The 20,283-nt window shown below is 44.6% G+C and overlaps 1 protein-coding gene across 6 annotated transcripts; it reads right to left on the bottom strand.

Annotated features, from left to right (window-relative positions):
* Positions 1-1,495: 1,495 nt before the first annotated feature.
* LOC147967743 (uncharacterized) lies at positions 1,496-20,070 on the bottom strand. Of its 6 annotated transcripts, none has more exons than XM_087525373.1 (14): positions 19,711-20,070; positions 15,391-15,607; positions 15,097-15,264; positions 14,466-14,564; positions 9,678-10,022; positions 9,402-9,593; positions 9,063-9,189; positions 6,884-6,970; positions 6,233-6,804; positions 6,057-6,140; positions 5,284-5,314; positions 5,077-5,172; positions 3,737-4,005; positions 1,496-2,102 (listed from the first exon to the last, which is right to left on the bottom strand). In XM_087525373.1, the coding sequence occupies exons 6-14, from the start codon at positions 9,546-9,548 to the stop codon at positions 1,749-1,751; spliced, it is 1,767 nt and encodes a 588-aa protein (XP_087381499.1). In that variant the 5' UTR covers positions 9,549-9,593; positions 9,678-10,022; positions 14,466-14,564; positions 15,097-15,264; positions 15,391-15,607; positions 19,711-20,070; the 3' UTR covers positions 1,496-1,748. The 6 variants fall into 6 exon arrangements, with proteins under 6 accessions (XP_087381499.1, XP_087381500.1, XP_087381498.1 ...); XM_087525374.1 differs by having other exon boundaries at positions 9,678-10,013; XM_087525372.1 differs by having other exon boundaries at positions 9,402-9,600; positions 15,183-15,264.
* Between the last annotated feature and the right edge of the window lie 213 nt (positions 20,071-20,283).

Below are 20,283 nucleotides of genomic sequence, written 5' to 3'. Positions count from 1 at the left end.
GCCGTGGCAAGGGCTCAGCTTGACCGCGGACAAACCGGTTGTTCGAGCTTTTGAAAGCTTGGTAAAATGGAAGGTTGGAGCGGGAGACAAAATTTTGTTTTGGAAAGATAGGTGGCTTCATGGCGCAACCATCGCGGAAATCGCTCCTCTGGTCGCGATGTCAGTTCGTACGCAAGTTGCTAACAGGAGACTTGTTCGCGATGCTTTGTGTATGCACTCTTGGATGAATGATGGGGTGGGTAACTTGTGCACGGAAGGCTTAACCCACTTTATAGGCCTTTGGGAGATCTTAGAGGAGGTGCAACTGGATGCTCGGACCGAGGACAACCCCATTTGGGCTTGGAATGCGCCAGGAACGTACTCTGCATCATCTGCCTATAAGATGCTTTGTGAGGGAGGAGTTAGATTTCACTCCTTTGGAGCCATTTGGAAGTGTTGGGCACCTCTGGCGTGCAAAATTTTCATGTGGCTGGCTATGCAATATCGTTTATGGACATCGGACAGAAGGGCTAGACACGGTCTGCAAGATCAAACATCAAAATGCTTCCTATGTGACCAAAAGGAGAACACTGTAGATCACATTCTGCAGCAATGTGTATTCTCGAGGCAAGTGTGGTTCAGTTGCATTGCTAGGATGAGGTTGACGATGGAGATTTGCCCAACCAATGACTCAAGGTTGGTGCAATGATGGTCGGATGTCAGAAAGCGAATTCATAAGCAATCTCGGAAAGGTTTTAACACTTTGTAATGCTTATCTGCTCGACGTTATGGAAGCATAGGAACACGAAGGTGTTTGGATCGGGCCAGATCAAGAACGAGCATGACACGGTGGACATGATCTTCGACGATCTGAGGACTTGGGCCACTTGGGCCACGGCAAGAGCGTTTGGAGATCAACGTATGTCAGAGTAGTAGAGTAGCGTGTGAGTGGAGTGGAGGCTCGGTAAGGTCGTACCCTCAGAAACAAAAATTAGCTCCGACACAAGGCGGGCGATCCTTCGTGATCACCATGGCATGTTATTCGCTGGAGCTTGTCATTTTTTCCCGTTGGTGGCTGATTCGGAGCATGTGCGGTGAACCTCAAGGATTATACTGGAGACTGATAATTAATGGGTTGTAAGGAGCTTAAACGACTCATGTGCCGCCAATTGAAGAGATTAAGGGACCGACGCGTCATTTAGCAACTGTGGGACACAGTAATAAACTTTGCAAAACTTAGTTGCAAATTCCTCCACGGTGCAACTCAGACATTCTACTATGAACAAGATGCTCTAGAAAATTAAAAAATAAATAAGAAAACCTTTATATACATGCAAGGACACAAGACAAATTTCTTTATCTATTTATTTAGAGAATAATAATTTTCTTTATCTTAGATAAGTTTATTACCCATAAAAAAAGCCACCAAGATGCCAGGCACAAACATTTAGAACTAACAAAGTACTATAAATACCCGGAACAATGTTTTCACCTCAAAAAAATAAGGGGCACAAACTATAAAAGGTAGCTCTCGTGTTGATATGTAGTGCAGAATTAAAGTCTGTTACAAGAACGTAAAGATGAATGTGATCACAAATGTTAAGAGATTGAGAATATTACATAACATGGCAACTGTTTTAACAACATTTGAATGTGTCAGTTTCGCCCCAACTCCAGTGTAACGTGTCTCTAGCAGAATGATAACGCTCGACCACCACTAAATAGTTGGTGTCAGCCTACATCACAGTACACGCATCAGCTCTCAGAATCTATACATTGGCCGAGTAGAGATACTTCAGGCTATTGCAAGCTATTCTGCCATATCCTTCCGATCCCCAGTTTAGGCCATAGGAGTTTTGGAAAATATAGTATGGAAGGCCATCTTCTGTGGCACCGTAGCCTAGGATTACGACACAGTGTGAACAGGCTTGTCCTGCTGGATTTGTCTCATAGGCAGCACCCTTTTGAATCTCATAGACATCATCTTTTCCAAGTCTGTGATAATCTGTTGTAATTTTGAAGTTTCCAATAAGAGCTATTCCATTGTTCAGCTTGTTACGAGCAGCATCAACATTAGCAACGTTCAGCGCCTCAAACTCTTTGATACGGTATCTATGATAATGCTGTAAAATAGAATTACCATTAAAATAAAATAAAGCTATGCATCAAAGACTATTATAAGACCATCTACAGCGCTTGCGCGCGCGCAGGGGGGGGGGGGGTGGGGATGTATAATTTGATGATGGCCAATGTTTCTTTTTCTTTTTACATCAATCCATCAGTTATGAATGCTAAGTAGGTAAAAAAGGAACTTCTATAATCAATACAGATGGCCAAGACTAAGATGATCAATTGACATACCAAAACCAAATTTTGGTATTTATTATAGCATTTCATCAGCTACTTTTAGATATTTGCAGGCCTGTATGGAAAACTGAGCATGCATGTAGGCCTACATGTCTGGATATATGCAAAACCGCTTTCACTAACCTAAGTAAAAAAATAACAAAAAGATGTAAATTCACATATTTATCCAAGGAAAATGATACTAGTACCCGATCACCCCCTTATTTCCCCCGCTATATTCTCGGCAATAAAGATCATAAAACCCTCACGCTTTGGATGTTGACAAAGGGAACATCAGAATTCACAGGACGCTACAGCTGGAATCAGAAACACATGTCCTGATATGCATGTCAAAGCAATTCAGATTGCTAACTAAGCAACCACACAGGCAAGGTGCCATCAAATACCTAGTGTGTAGGTGTGAACTGACAAAAACCATGCAGGCAAATGCATTCCAGGTGTCCTATGTTCAGGCTGATATCTAGTTCTTTGAAAAGAAAAAAGAAAAAGCTTTTGTGAAAGAATGCCAATTGAAACTTGGATGTGATTGAGCCGAAAAGAAATGCAGAAATCTTGAGAGATAAGCTCTCAGGCATAAAACCAAATACATGAGGATTAACATAGATGAAAGCAAGGATACATGAGGATTATAAAACCAAATATCTATGGCATTCACTCACACAAACATTCAACTTTCAGCCTAAATTAGCATAACACGTGCCGAACTACAAATTGCAGTTGACAAACATTCAACTTTCAGCTAAAAAAATACCAACTTTGATAACATCCAAGTTCCAATTCCACCAACCACAATTCTCAATCCAATTTAATTTGATGTTTCAACACCTAACAAATAAACAGACTTTTCCACTTGATTAATCACAGAACGGATCAAAAGTCAGATCTGGAAGCCCAAGACAGTAACTCCCACAGCCGGCTACCGGGAACCGTCGAGGTCCACCAGGCACGAGGAAAAAGGCTGAGGATCTGCGGGGCATCGGACATGTCAGGAGGTACAAAGGACGAGCGCGGTGGACTGCTGATCTGTGTCCAACCTCCTACCGGTTTTGGGTGGGTAGCTGAGCCTGGAAGAGCCCCGGGGAAGCTCAGGAAGAGGACAGTGGCCGTATGGGAGGAAGCGGGACATGTGAAGACACAGCCGCCGCCGCCGCACGGGAGCATGGAGGTTAAGTTTCTACACATAGTGGCTGGAGTGGGTTTTTTCGGTGCCTTTTTTTCTTCTTTTAGCCTAAAACCTGTATATGGTCTTGTTTAGGGGTCTTGCTGAGGATGCTCCTACTAATCGCTTTGACTTATCATAGTAGCTTTCAAATTTTGTTCCTAAATACCAAGTCACGAGATGTTTAAAAGAATACTGAGTGCACAAAGTAACATAACTGACAAATCATACCTCAAATGATTGATTTGCATTTTTGTATGCTTCTTCAGTTAATACACCGTCTGCTTTCATTCTCTCTAAAATTACATCCAACATCTTAGAACCTTTTCCTGGATACTTTTCAAGAAATGCGACGACTACATCTTCAAGATGGTCTGGTGAGAGTTTAAGAATGAACTCGTCTGGCTGATAACTTTTTCCTCCAACATTACTGACAAAACTGTGCATTCTCTTGTAAAGAGATTCGGTGCAAGACACACTTGACACATATCCACATTTCCCTGTAAATTATTCTCAAAGTTTAGCTCTGATAATCAAAGAATCATTCTCAAATAGCTCTGATAATCAAAGAATCATTCTCAAATTTCGATTCTAATAATCAAATAATGAAAGACTGCAATACGTGTGGGACGTGTCCCACGCTGCCATGTGAGGGGGGCAGGGCCCCACTAACACATGCATGCAGCAAAATGAAACAAATTAGATGGGTTTGTTTTGTCGGTAATTGCAGTTTAATGTCACTTATCAGATTATAGTGACTTAGTTTCGATGGGTTTTTTCGTCGATAAATAAGCAGTAGGGGAAAAGAGGTCTGAAATAAAAAGAGAATACGATTGCCAGTTTAATGTCACTTACTAGATTATAGTCACTTAGTACCAGGTTCATGAATGTCATTATCTACTCATGTAAAACTTGCATTATACTACTTATGTGATATAATATCATCTTTTACTTAGTAACATCTGGAAATTCCCTTCACTGTAGCACATGCTGATATATTTCGACAACTTTTTTTCATCGGAAATTGCCAGATTAATGTCACTTACTAGGTACTGGATGTCATTATCCACTCATGTAAAACTTGCATTATACAACTTTTGTGGCATAATATCATCTTTTACTCGTTGTTAACATTTGAAAACTCAGTTCCCTAGCTCTGCATAACATTGAATGCTTAAAACACTTGTAATATATTTCTTGGTAACTACATACTATTAATGTGGCAACCACGTCATATAAATCTAACAACCGGTGCTGACGGAAAAAAATAGTCAAAACAAGACAACATGGGATCTTGTTTTGAGTCCCACGTCCACGTCGAGACGAACTTGCCGGTGAAGCTCGAATTCTCTAGTGAAGACAGATAGCTTAACCGGATTATGGTTTGTGAGATAAAATCATTTCACAAATTCATATTTAGCAATTAATGTGGTGATGTCATCATGAGGTGGGAGATCTTTGCATGCATGCATGCATGTGCTCTCTGTAAGGAAGAAATCGCATTAGAAACAGCGGCTGTGTAAGGATAAGATTTTCCCAAGAATAGAAGTAAAAGAACAGTCTACACAGACCTCTCCCCTGCTTCCTGAGGGCTGGCGCAATGTTCCTGCCATTCCATTTTCTCCACCTCCAGCTCAAATCAGAGTGACCTTTTGCTTTCTTGAAGACTGTCATAAGGAACAGATTTCATTAATATTCAAGATAAGCTCACACATGGTCATTTCCTAAAGGATATTCATGCAATTTAAAGGCAATGTAGTTCAAATGAGGATACTTACTGTATTCAGTTGCTTCATGTCCTTGCACATCCTGAAAATAGGTCCAATTTAAATGATTAGTTTAGCACGTAATTCATATATCCATGTAAATCAGAAATATACTACATATAGAAGTTTATCTTTACTCATTTAAGATACTATAATTAAAAATAAATAAAATTTCTTTTGCCCTTACAGAGACTGCATTAGTTAATGCATTGAATAAACTATACCGTATAGTTAGCTAGTCAAGAGATAGCAGAAAAGTTCGAGGCATGGAGCCTAGTTCAGAAACAACCACAGAGCCATTCTTCGTCTTATAGAATCTAGCACAAGGGCATGGTCGTTAATTTGGACTTCTAGTGCAAAAAGTTGTTGGTTTGGACATGCTACCCTTGGAATGCCTCTATACAAAATTTAGCAGCTGTGGACCGCCATCCACAGCGTCCAAGAGTAAGGGGAACTAGAATGCGAGTACTACCTCAAATAATTTAGCCAATACATGAAAAGTTTCTAGTGGCTGACCACAACTCAAGCTAACTCAGTCATTGGGAAAGTGGGTGTGACAAAAGAAAGTATATTAGCATGATTATCTACATAAGTGTATCACACTAGCCATTAATTCCCACACCAAATAAAGTTGGGCTTTTTTTTGTCCAGATAGCTCGACTAATCAAATTTAAGGTACTCCCTCCAATCCAAATTAATTGACGCTCACTTAGTACAACTTCATATTAAGGTACTGTGCTGTAGTGAAATAAAAAAGCAGCAGATAATTAAAACTTACAAAGTACCTCTGAAAGTCGGCTCATCGTCTCATTATATAATGTCCTTATGTTACTCACTTCTTTTTCAAGACTATCAACCGATTGCCTCGTCTGAAAAGGATGTTAGTTGTCAGATACATTTCTGTCAACTATTGTAATATTCACATAACCAACCAGCAACATATAACTAGATAGCAGCATACCTCTGGGCTTTCATTCATAATGTTTTGCTCAATACGGAGAAATCTTGAAGCATTAATTCTCCTCCGAAGCAAAAGTCTCCTCACATTCTTGCATAGAGAGCAAACACCAACAACTCCTTCGTCGACCCAAGAGGAAATTTTTGAGTAAAGACCGATGGTCTCCACTAGAATGCCTAGTGTACGCAGAGAACTAATCTGGATATTGAAATCTTTAGGATTCTCCTTTGCATACACAAGGAGGTCATTGAATATTTCACTTAACTCTATAACCTTACTTTGCAAATCTGTAATTTTTGCTATAGCCATTGCAAACAGCTCACTGTTTCCCTCTAACCGTTTTGCCATCACAGATATCCATGCTACTTCAATTTCAAATCGAGAGCGATAATCATAAAAGTCTTTTACAATTCGAGCTACCACCTTTGATGTTAACTTGTGTCTCAGAAGTAGATCAGATACATCAAGTAACAGTGGATGATCCTTGTTGCAGTGGAGCAACAAACCTTTTTCAAAACAAGTTAAGGACTTATGATTCCTCTTACATGTTTCCTCTAACGATTTAATCAGAGGATCTGCAAAAACAAAGACATTGTGTTAAATATAATTTCCATTTGTAATTTATCACTTAAGTGTAGAGCTTGTAGATTTTACCATATTCCTTAATGAATGAAACAGTTTCGCATCTGCAATGAGCATTTCCTTTCTGGTCCTCCTCTAGTCCAACTACAGCTTCTTTTTCTACATTAAATGAATGAAATGCATGTTACAACAAATAGCACTGGCAACAATCATAACTGATTAAAACAAGCCATTCAACGAGTAATTTGCTAGGAGCAAGTCTTCCAGAAACCAAACGTAGGAGATGGTAAAATATGTTCCACACAGAGCAATATCATCAAATGCACAAGATCACAACTGGAACCAATAGAGTGATACCAACCCACAAATTACAATCAACAACAAATTTGGTTGGGAGACCCTTTCTCGCTTGGCACCAAACCGAATGGATTAGATATGTGGCAAACCAAGCGAAAATACGCTAATTATCTCCTGAGAGCAACAAAATTATCACAAACAATAAAGAACTAGGAGAACAAAATACGCTAATTATACTGCATTTTACATTCTTACATGGAAAGTAAAGCACCAGAATGGAAATCTTTACAAACAATATCAAGCAAAACCAAATAGTGACAAAAAAATTACTTGGAAATCTTGCAGAACATCAAGCAATAGCAATACAAACAATAGCATTTACATTATGAACAGAAAAAGGAAAAAACATTGTTTGGCACACAGAAACCGTAATAATTTGTGGTCACCAATAGCTTGCAAAATTATGTGACAACAGAGGACATTGGGCTATGCAATCCTCCTGATGCCAACTGACCTCCATCTAACTTCCAAGTAGAAGAAAGGAAAGATGTACTTTAGAATCAAGATGAAATTGCACACATATTATGGCAGTTGAAAGAAAGAAACTGCAAGCGGACACAAACTATTACAAAGGCTTCTCAGGCTTGCACAGCAGGACCGCATTTATGAAGAGACACAATGGTAGACCGGTATACAAACTCTCATGAGAAATCCAATAGAACTAAAAAAACTCTGTACAAAGAATTCTTTCGATATTGAAGAAGTTTACTTAACATTATCATTTTGTTAAGGAACACTAACACATATATGGCGAAAGAACATTGCATCATACATAACCTATCGAGGGCTCACATGTAGTGCTGAGCTAGTGTCACTAGTTACCAAAATTACTGACCAAGCACAGCACATATTATTCTCACCATCTAATGCTCATATGCACTCTCAGTTGCATCCATAAAGTATATGACAAGCATGTTGCACTGGTTACCAGATTGACCATACAAATTACAGCACCACCAACACTAGCTTATGACTAGAAGATGCTTCTGTGGAGAAGGGCGGTGATATAAAAGTTTGCTCCAAGGCATGCTTATTAAAGTACAAGATAGAGCACCATCAGACCTGACCAGATTTTGAGTATTTTACTATGCATGTGTGAAACCACAAAGTATACTGTGCTGGGGGCCCTGACGATCCATTTAAGTTGCACAGTGGGAACAAAACTAATTGAGTACATAGCATCAAAAAAAATTACTGATACTTCATGTACTATAGTGCAGACAGATGCAACACCGAAACAAAAGAAGAGCAAGAACAACTTATGCAATAAAAGGTATGAAATTGAAGAAATATTTACACAGAACAGCTATAAACACAGGAGCATAAATAAGCAACACCTTCAAGTACAAATAAAAAAAAGAGGAACAGCGTAGCACACTATGCTCAAGGAGCAGTAGAATTGCATTTGAAGGGGGCTCAGATTCGCCTTTACTCAGTCATATAACCTACCCCCATCATCTCTTATCAGCAAATCAACCCGTTTATGTTGTGGAGCTGCCCTGGTTATCACTCATAAAAATGACCGCCCAAGGACAGAGCCACCAAAAATATGGTGAATCTGCTGGAGTTGCTCTTAGTACAGGACCGAAACGGCCCCAAGAGACGAGGGAGGGTCCAACTTAATACGCACAGCTTACTCGATTGCTAGAGAGCGTGCTTATATCAGCAATGGTCAATCATCGTCGCCGCGAATCAGAATTCTATTTCAAAAGACGTAGCAAACAAAATGCCTTCCTAGATCATGTTTTGTCAACAGACAAACTTGTGGTAGTAACCAAATGGTAGCAAATTCAGATAATTCAGGTCGTCGCTGTTATAAGCTTGATAATTCAGATAGTGCAAGACAATATGTTGACAAATTTTAACAGAGGACTAATCATTGATGTTAATGTACCTTGCAAGATAAGATCACAGCAGTTTCCAAAGGTCAGCACAATCGAATCAAGTTGTCCTTGTATTGTTTGCACAGAATTCAACCCAAGCAACTCCTTGAATGTTTTGTCCACTTGTGTTCTTAGTTCCTAATAAAGTCAAAAGTCACAAAAGCATAAGCCTCGGAGCAGCACAAAGAACTAGCCACCATGTAACCTACAAAACTAATATGTACAAAGAACATGACCAGCCTCTTTCAACTTTGTACACTTGCAAAGCATCACCATCTAGAACAGAGTCTTGACAATAAGCAAAATCTGAAATATACAAGTACTAAGAGATGAGCAAAATGGTGGCTTACATCAGGTATTATTCTTTTCCTGTTAACATTTGAGATACGGAATTGCCTTGGCTCTAAGATGACACGAACATTCGACAACCAATACACCCGTGGCTGCAAGGCAGCTGGCCTGCGTCCAAGGCGCCCAGCAAATCCGAACTGGCTCATGATGATTCTGTGCCTCGTCCCCCTCTGAACAACTCAGCGTGATATCTACAACCTTACAGGAAATCAGGGGAACGGCAGAGGGAAGGGGAACAGATCTGAAGAAGTTTGTGCTTGAGAAAGAAAGCATACCGGCTGACGGGGAAGGCAAGGAGTGTGGAAGCTCTGTGGAGCTCGCCGGCCGCCGAGGGAAGCAGCGGCACGAGCAGCTCGCCGAGGGGGCAGCGGGACGAGCGGCTCGCCTGGGGAGGCAGCGGGGCGAGCGGCTCGCCTAGGGAGGCAGCGGGACGAGCAGCCTGCCGAGGGGGGCAGGACGGGGCGGCTCGTCGGTCGGCCCCGGCGAGGCCGCGCGCTGCGTCGGCTGCCCCCGCCGCGCGCCGCGTTAGGGTTTAGCCGCCTCTCCTCCCGACCCGCGGCCCGGCAGTCACGGATTGGTTCGCGTGGACAGGGGAAGTGGTTCCAGTTTCTCTAGCAAAACTACTTTGCATTATTCAATTTATATTTATTAGTAAAGGAATGGATTCTACGAGTCCATCCTCCTTGTGATTTTTTTCCCCGTCTCAATAACAACGGTGGCATAAACCAAAATCTTTCGTCAAAATTCACCTATGCTGCTGTTTCTTGTGTAGGAGAACTTAACAAATGGGGTTTTCAGTTTGCAGGATTCAATAAATAAATGTTGTTATAAAGGGAAACGGTAGCAAGACACTATGATTTTGTAAATTTGGGCGTCTGGTTGTAAGCACGGTCAAATTAAAATCAAATTTCAAATTGCATAAAAGGCTTTATTGTGATGCTAGTGCGCCACTAAGGACATTGGTCTCGTGCTTCACACATGGCAACCTTTTTTTCAAGAGTACGCCAATGGCATACCGTAGTTTTATAGAAGGCAGAAGTTTATGTACAAGATCCCGGACGAGATGCGAACAAGTCGTCCGGGGGGGGGGGGGGGGGGGGGGGGGGGACACACCACTCCTACACCCAAGAACACTTAGACTACTCTCTCGTAAAAGGATCTAGAGCTCCGACACCGCCGAGACCGGCCTTCTTCCAATCTTCAATCTCCTCTTGAATGTCATCTCTGAGTTGCAATGGAGATATCCGTCTTGATCTATTGTTGAAGACTCGCGCATTGCGTTGCTTCCATAGCGCCCACGCAATGAGAATAACGATTGAGTCCACGCTTCTCTTGCTCCTCCCAGTGAATCGTCTCCTTTGGTCCAGCCACCAATTTAGGAACGTGGCGTTTGTGTCTGATGTGTGTATGGTGATGTTCCATGCGCTGAAACAGGAGTGCCACCCCTCACGAGCGTAGACACACTGTGCGAGAATATGATCTGCATTATCCTCCTCTTGAAGGCAAGTGTAGCAAGGGGATGGGGCATCTTGAAGGCCATGCCGGGCGCGGCGGTCGGATGTCCACAACCGGTACTGACAAGCCAACCACATGAAGATCTTGCACTTGAGTGGTGCCCAGCTGCGCCAGATGCAGCCGGCCGTCGGGGAACGGATGTAGCCAATGCAAAGTCTCTTGTACGTGGAGCTGGCTGTGTATTTGCGTGATGCATCGCAGGGCCATTCGAAGCGATCTGGCACGTCACACATGGCAACTCGAATGACTCCTTTGGTTCAAAGGGAAAGTGGAGGAAAATCGTAGGAATAGGGATTTTTCCTGTGGTGATATTATTTATGTTTTTGGTTCCAAGGAATGAGGCAAGGAAAAATGAAGGAAATAAGGAAATTTTCCTTTGAACCCAGTTTCAGGCTTCATTAGGTTTGGAGGATTTTCGTAGTAAAAAATATAGGAATGAGGATTCCAGAGGAAAGTTTCCTATAGACGCATTCAGTTTATAGGAAACGAGTACATGAATTCCTTAGGAATGCTATTCATTTTTTGTATTTTTTGAGGAAACTATACATCCACCCAAAAGCTCATGTTTTGCATTGGAACGAGGCAATGCAATTTGTTACAAATGGCAAGTGCCATCCTATCACATTCCTATACTACTTCTAATTCCGACATTTTGGTTTTCTCCAAACTAAATGAGCCCTCAAAAGAAAATATAGTAATCCTGACATCCACTCAAACCTCCTTTTCAAATTCATATGCACAAAGACTTTAATTTGACCATTTTAATTTGAATTCATGTGCTTTTACAATTCCTGTGAACCAAACAACCAAGTTGAAGTGTGTTTATCACCCTCTGTTTTGCATGTGCATTCCTATCATATTTTTGTGTTTTTTTATTCTTGAGTTCTTAGAATCCTACAAACCAACAAAGCCCTAAAAAGGAAGACCCAGTGGATTATAAACTTTCTGCATTCTTCATTTGAAATTGGTGTTCGAATTATATACGATTGAATCAATCTTATAGACTCTTTCCTATGATTGAATCCTACATAAAGTTCTCCATCCGCCCAAAACTCATGAAAACATATAAACAATATCATTTTTATGTGATGCAAACAAACAACCATAAATTTATGCAGTGTTTGAATAGGTGTGATGACCCCATTTTCTCTATTCCTACACTTTTAGAATCCTACAAACCAATGAGGCACAATTCCTACGTTTTCCCCTTCCCCACGTTTTTAGGGTGTGCTTGATTGGGCATACTAAGCTTGCCACACTTTGCCACGCCACAACTTAGGCAATTTTGACTGAGTTAGCCCTTGTTTGGTTTGTAGCCACACTTGTGGCAAGATTCTTTTCATACAAAAAATTAGACCCTCATTTGTCATTGACTCAAAAAAGTGTGGCAAGATTATACCACTACGATTCAGCTTTGCTACTGAAGCAAATCCACAGGTGATTCGAATCCAATTAAAGTTGAACAAATGGGACCAAAATGTGACACCAATTTTCATCATCTAACATTAGGCATGTATGGCAAAAAAGTTGTGTGGTAAATAATAACAAACTTAGCATATGAACCAAACGTGCCCTTAAATCCAACAAACAAACCAGCGCCTGCCCAGAATTCATCCACCCGCATTTGGGACATCCGTTTTTAACACTACTGGTAGCTGTTTTTTTACTTAATATATGTTAACCGGATGGACTTGGAATTTCATGTCATGCTAGATGCATGATGTGTGAATGTTGAAAGAAAGTCAGGTTTGCCATGGCCTTATGAATTACTATAAATTAAGCATATAGTATTGTCTAGGGGTGTGCCTAAATCAGTGGGTGCACCCCAAGTTAGAGCATCTACAGCCGGACTTGCCAAATTTGGCACCCTATACGCTCGCGGGCGCGCCCTAGCGTGTCCACGAACAGTGACCAGTTAGTCCCCAAATCGACGCGTCCACAGACGCGTATCTCATATCCGGGCCCCTATACCCACACAAGATCATGCAACATACTACGTAGATCACCAAACGGCCAAAATCGGCACGAACTGGACATATAATCGATTGCAAACGGGCATAATTAGCATTAAACATCACCAAAAGATGATCAAACGGGCATAATTCACACAGTTCAACCATCCGGCAAATTCTAACTAGATAGTAGGAGCTAGATTATATAAACGGAGAGAGGATCGAGCTTCACCACTTACTCGCCGACCCTTTGCCATTTCGGTCGCCGGCGCTGTTGTAGGCGTCCGCGGCAGGAGGTGGGTCATCGTCGGAGCCGTCATTGTCGTTGCCGTCGTCAGAGGAGGAAGAGAAGATGACGATGTAGTCCTTCAAGCGCCGGACAATGCGGTCATGCTTCCGCTTTAGCTTCGCCACCCTCGTCGCCTCCACCGCTGCCCTCGCCGCCTCCCGCTCGGACTGCTCAATGCTGAGTCGGAGCACCTTGGCGTTAATCCTCCAAAGCCGCCAGGCGTCCGTCTCCATCGTTGTAAGTAACCGACGGCACACCTACTGGAGGAGAGCTCATCCTCATCGGGCACCGCCGACATCATGCGACAGTAGCGGGAGGACCGACAGCCGCGTCCGACGCGGCCCCATCTCCCTTGCCCTTTGCCTCTTGCGGCGGGCGGCGCATGCCTCCGATTTTGGAGTGTGCATCCGCGGCGTCGGCGGAGCGGGTACTAGAACCCGCCGCTCGTGAGGAGCAGCAGCCGGAGGTGGAGAAGGCCGGCGAACGGGGCGACACCGAGTGAGATGTCATCGCGGATCCGTGCATGGGGCAGGAAGGACCGGCACTGGCGCTGCAGCCATGGGCGACAGGCGGCATCGCACCTGAATCGGAGTTGCGCCGTGTCCACCTGCGAGTGCTCCAGCGCAATGCGGAGGGCCGGCTCATCCTCGTCTCTGGCACCACTGCGAAGGAAGGCATCCCAGTTGTCGTCGCCGGAGCCGCCGGAGTGGCTGCCGGTGCTGGACATGGCCGCCGGCACTCAGGAGTTGACGGATTGGACCAAAGTGGAGCGAAGTGAAGTGAGGCTAGGGTTTGGTTCTAGATGAGGATTTTGTGGGATCGGGGTGGGCCGAGCGGACGTGGCGGATGCGCCCGGGCGCGCCCGGGCCGCCTCATATCTGCCCTACATTTGGGCTAGATATGAGGGATGCCGGTCAGCCCGGGCGTTTTGAGGGCGATCTGAGGCATCCGGTTAGGTTGTTTTTTTTATGACCGGTCAGTGATCGGTCCGCGCCCGAGCGTTTGAGATGGGTTTGAGGCGTCCGGGTGTAGATGCTCTTATACCTAGAGTCGGGTGGCATACGTAGTGGCACTTTCAGGTTATTTCCATTAAACCCAAGGGTAGACAAAAACCAAGGCATGGATGCGGGGCATCTACTACTAGCGAATGCACTGAGTGGAGACCGGTCAAAGGTTTGCCAGCTCCAACAAAATGAACCAAGGCATTCTCAAATAATAATAAAATATAGGGTTCAAGTGTTTGGGAGAACTCTATTAGTGAATCTTCTAATTAATGTTTGCTTATTTCCAGCAGATAGAGTACGAACCTGGTAGAATAATTAATGGCTGATCAAACGACTTGAGAAGAGTAGAAATATCATATGCCCAGGATCGTCATCTCGTTTGTTTCCTCCACAATTTGATACCTGCAAAGCATGCATCATGGGAATGAGGCGCTATGAGCTACGATTATATAGTAAAAAAAAGCAAGATTACATGATTTAGTGGAATCATTATGAGTCTGGATGACAGGCACGCCAGGATATTGCGGTTTTCTTTTCGTATACAGAAGATAAAGCCTCGATTGAATAAACTAATTGCCATGTGGTTAAAATCTTGTACCATGTTTATGGAACTTTTTTAGAGAATGCAAATCACATGTAGCATAAGAAGAAGAGAGTGGTATGGCAAAAAATCTGGAGCAAACAAATATATATTTTTATTGAAAAGTTGAGTCTGGTCGGGAAAAAAATATGTATATATATGTTTGTGGATCAGAATTTGATCTCAATGATGCATGTTCCTCTAAATCCCACCTAAACTGTAAGGTATGTCGTCGGTGCAAAATATTTTCTACTACTAATCAAAACTAGATAGGCTTGGCGAGCCAACGTAAAAACTCAGCCATTCTTATGGAGATGAAACCCAAAAGATTTATGGGTTTCACCTCTAGCCTACCTCAATTTGTTTGGGATTGAAGGCTTTGTTGTTGTTGTTGTTGTTGTTGTTGTTGTTAATTAAAGCTAGTTAGATATCCCGCACACCTGATGAAGCACATTAGAAGCACGCATCACGCATGTTCACCTTCTGCCCTCCAAGACAAACCTAGAGCTAGCTGCTTAGGACCTGTTGTAAGAAAAAGAAAATAGACAGATTGATCTGGTCAGTAGGGTCATATTGGATTGGTGGAGACGGGTACACAAGAAGAGATCGACAGAGTAATAAAAAGATGAATAAGTCCAGGAGGCTTACAGGTGACGGCATTGATGCATCCACCGATGCATTGGATGCACGTACGCAATTAAACTTCACATCGTGCATGCAGATCAACCCACGATCCAAGCCCTCGTCTCTTCTTGCGCTTGGCCCCTCCGGCGAGATGTGATATACGGGCGATCGAGCGAGTGCACGTACGTGTGATGATTCGACGATGTATTGTATCGCAAGCGGCGGGCGGGCGGTCGCCCATCTGCGAACGGAGAACATGGTTAGGGTTGCAAGGATACGCGAAAGAGGAACCGAAAAATTTGATAATAATAACAATACTACTAAAGGAGAGAGAATAAATTGATTTGGCTCGTTGTTTTCCTCAAAGCCCAAGGCAAATAAAAAATAAAAAAATAGCGGGACCCGCCCGTAATTACGATGGACTCCTTGTCGTAATTACAACGAATTCCTGTATTTGCTTTTCCGTCTACCTACCTTTTTATTGTCTCTTTGATTCACAGAAATATGAAAAGCACACAAAAAAATTGTATCGAAATTGGGAGCTTTGTTATAATAACGAGCATCCGGTTACAATCTGCCCGAAGGCTACTAACAAGAAAACTTGGGCTCGTCTCAAGCTAGCAATCAGTTACATCAAGAGTGCAAGCATGACTCGCACACCAATTATGAAAACTACGGGAGTTTAGAAGGAACAGTGTTTATAGCACAAGAAAAACAAAGGAATTCTACCAAGACTTCTGAATGGATGGAATTTTCCTCCAAATCCAAAACAAAGGATCTCTACCCAAGAATTCCTATGAACAAAAATCATTAGGACTCCAATCATGTGAACCAAACAACCGTCATAGGAACAATTTCGGAGGATCCAAATCCTGTGAAATTCCTTTGAATCGAAGGGGCCCTTCAAATGCTACGAGCTAAGAGCATCTCCAGTCGCGTCCCCCAACAGGCCCTCCAGGGCGACTTTTTTTATGCCGGCGCCGAAAAAACACCCCAGTCGCGCCCCCCAAGACGCTGAAATCCGTCGGCTCGGCCCGTTTTTTGGCCTGACGATCCCAGGCTGAACCCAGCACACTGGGAAGCGCTCAGGGGCTCCGGCGGAAGGGAAAAACACGACTGGGCCACATTGTCAGGAGAAAAGTCAAGACAATCATCCAGATTCACCCTCCACCCCCGCGCGCTCGGCCGCCACCCTGCCGATCTTGGCGCGCTCACCGCCCACCATCGCTAGATAGGCCATTCCCCGTCGGAGAAGGTTTCGCCGCGGCAACCTCTCCACCACCTTCCTGGGCGAGTTTTCCGGCGCTCCGGCAGCGCAGGGCGGGATACCGGCGGCTCCGCACCCACCATACCCGCCAGGTGTTCGGCGATTTGCCTGCTCGGCGATGGACTCGGATGACGAGGAGGCACTCGCGGTGCTGCTGGAGGAGGAAGCCGACGTCCAGGACGAGGATCATCTCATGGTCCTCGTTGCCCTGGCCGGCCTGCTCGCGAGCAATGAAAAGCCGCGGCGAGGTGGCTCGGCGCCGGGGCGGCTGAAAGCAAAGAACCGGCATCGTCTGGAAGGCTATTGCATACTATACTCCGACTACTTCGCCGACGCTCCACTTCACGGCGACAAAGTATTTCGGCGCTGTTATCGGATGAGCTGAAAGCTTTTCCTCAGGATTGTGAATTCCATCCGGGAGTTTGACAGCTACTTCAAGTGCAAGAAGGATTGCACTGGCAACCTTGGATTCACCTCAATCCAGAAGTGCACGATAGCTATGAGGATGCTTGCATACGGAGCTCCCGGTGATTCACTCGACGACTATGGACGCATGGCCGAGTCCACGACCATTGAGTGTTTGTATAAGTTCGGCAATGGTAGCAGTGTTTGGACCGCAATACTTGCGATCACCCAATGCTGAAGACATTGCTCGGATCCTAGCATAGAATGCATCAAGAGGATTTCCCTGGGATGCTTGGAAGCATCGACTGCATACATTGGAAATGAAAGAACTGTCCATTTGCTTGGCAGGGAATGTACAAAGCCGCCAAAGGCGGTTGCAGTGTGCTACTTGAGGCAGTGGCCACACATGACCTCTAGATTTGGCACTCCTTATTTGGTATGCCAGAAACTCACAACGACGTCAACGTACTGCAGTGCTCCGCTGTCTTTGTCAAGTTTGTTGAAGGTCATTCCTCCGACGAACTTCGAGGTCAATGGGCGACACTACAACAACGGATACTACCTAGCGGATGGCATCTATCCGAGATGGTCCACATTTGTGAAGACTATCTCAAACTCTATGGCAGGAGACAAGTACTCTCACTTTGCGATGGTTCAAGAGGTTTGCAAGAAGGATGTCGAGCGGGCATTTGATGTGCTCCAATCTTGATTTGCTGTTGTTCGATACTCCGCTCAAACCTGGTCAAAAGATCAAATGTGGAAGATCATGACTTGTTGTGTCATCTTGCACAACATGATCATTGAGAGCGAGCAGGAAGAGCCAGTGTTTGACACTGAACCATATTATAGGCATGGTCCTCTCGCGCAAGTTGATCACCAGCTACCGACAACCTGGACTACCTTTCTCAATATGCGTCAGGAGATCCGAGACCCACAGGTGCATCAACAACTGCAGTAGGATCTGGTGGAGCACCTATGGAGGCTCAAGGGCAACGCCTAGCTCGACGCGTGATGAAATATGAGTTTTTATTTGTTGAACTATATAATTTGTATTAAACTATTTGTTGAACTATTTTGATTTCTATTGAATTTCTGTGATGAACTATGTGATAAAAAAATAACTTCTGATGAATTAGGCCGAACCACGGCGAATATGAGTCGATTTGCGCCGATAATGGGCCGATTTTTCGTCGAAAGTGGGCTGAAAAGCAGGCACAATAGCGCCAAAAATGAGTCGATATTGGCGCATGGGAACCGAGTCGCCCCAGAGCCAATTTTCACGCGGCGATTTTTAAGCCCCCTGGGAGGCCATCGGCTAGAGATGCTCTAAGGAGGCACTATAAGTTTTTCAGGGATCGAGGCAACCCATGTTTCAGAACTACGTCAAGCAAAACTTGTACCGAAAACCTGGTACATCCCTTAAAGCCAACTCTAGCTTCTATATAAAAAAAATTAGAAGAGCACTTTAAAAAAGACTAGTCTCTTTATATCTAGAGCTTGGGGAGGGAGTGTAGAGTGCACTCTATCACCGTCTTTTTCCCTGAGTGCGAGCCATCCCTCCCAACGCCGGCCCCATGTGAACCTCTTGCGCATGTTTTTACGCCCTCCCGCGGCTATATAAGCCGTCGCCCACTTCCCCTGCCATGCTGCTGAGTCCCGTGGGGAGGGAAGCAATGTATCCCGTTGATTTTAACCTTGCGACGAAGAAGGCGTTGGTGTCACGCTCCATCCCCCCACCCACCCTGTCAACAAGCGGGAGACCGCCGTTGCAATTGCCAACACAGAGGAGGAGGAGGAGGAGGAGGAGGAGTCCCACTTTGAGATGGAGAACGCCTCCTCGGAAGATGACGCCGTCACCAAGGCAGACGAGGAGCGCCCACTCTAGGCGTGCTCGAGGCATCCGCCGCTGACACCTGAGATGACTTTGCGTTTCCTGGCTACTCTATATAGCCATTAAATAAAAATTTGTAAAGAGACTAAAACTGTTTGCAAGGCTCGATCTCTCTTTTTAGAGAACCCGTTAGAATTGCTCTCAAATATACACATGCATACAAGTATTTGTGGTGGAGGGAGCTGGGAAATTGCTTGCATCTGCACTGCCGGCCTGCCCCTTGGTTCTGAAAATTAAGAAAAACTCACACACACATACACCTCAGTCTCTGTGTGTCTCAACCTCTAAATTCGATCGATTCCTATGGCTGTAAGAAAAGAAAAAAAGCTATCCGGACAGGAACAAGCATGGTACGGTAAGACATAGCCACTGGTCACTCATTCACTCTACATTTCTTTAGAGAGGGAGTAGCTGATGTATCCGCGCGCCGGTCTCTCTCTCTCTCTCTCTCTCTCTCTCTTGTGCTGGAGGACGTTGTGTACATAGTACTAGAGATGGCGCTGGTAGCAATCGATCGAATCGAGGATAGATCGATGTGTTGTTGTGGATCGGCTAATTAACACTGGCAGCAGGGGTAGAATTAGGATCCGCTGACTAATTCCCAGTCGGCCGACGGAGCTGAGCTAGCTAGGGCTAGGCTCGCGAGCGGGATCTGGACTCTCGATCTGCAGCTCGCAAGTCTACTCTACAAACCAAGGAACCATGGGATGGATCCACGGGCGCGCGAGCGCACTCAGCCAGAAATTAAAGGTCTGATGGAGGGAGAAGCATGTATACGTACCAGTTCGGGCGGCCGGCCGTGCCTCGTCCTGATCTATCCGTCTGGCCGACGGCATACCGGTCGGTTGATTATCTGAGCTGAACAAGGGGCCGGAGATCCACCCAGAGAGGCTCTGTCTCGCGCCAAGTCCTTCATCCTCTGTCTGTCCAGATCTCCCCCTCATCCCTATGGGCCACGGCCTCCCTCAAACTGACCAGGGGAGTGGGAGACCGGCCGGCCGGGGGAGGAAGAAGAAGCCTCCCTCGAACTGACCAGGGGAGTGGGAGGCCGGCCGGGGGAGGAAGAAGAAGATGTGGTAGAGTACTAACCAGAGGAGAGAGGCTGAGAGGGGGACGACTGAGGGCTTGTTTGGCTGGATAGCATCTGGCCCACATGGAGAGGGAGGCAGGGCACGCAATAATTTCTGTGTTGGACGTGACAGGTTTCCCCTTCTCGCTTAATTTGGCAGGTGGATGCATGAATGCGTCATAAAAGGCTCTACGTATTTACTACCCCTGCACTGCTCTGCTCTGCTCTGTCCAGGTAGGGAGTATGGTACAGGTAATTCTACGTACTGCACCGCACGCATGTGAT

This window comes from Triticum urartu, chromosome 5A, assembly GCF_056163025.1.
Source record: "Triticum urartu cultivar PI428250 chromosome 5A, HENAU_Tu73, whole genome shotgun sequence".
In the NCBI taxonomy this organism is placed as follows: Eukaryota; Viridiplantae; Streptophyta; class Magnoliopsida; order Poales; family Poaceae; genus Triticum; species Triticum urartu.
This window is presented reverse-complemented; position numbering and strand designations above follow the sequence as displayed.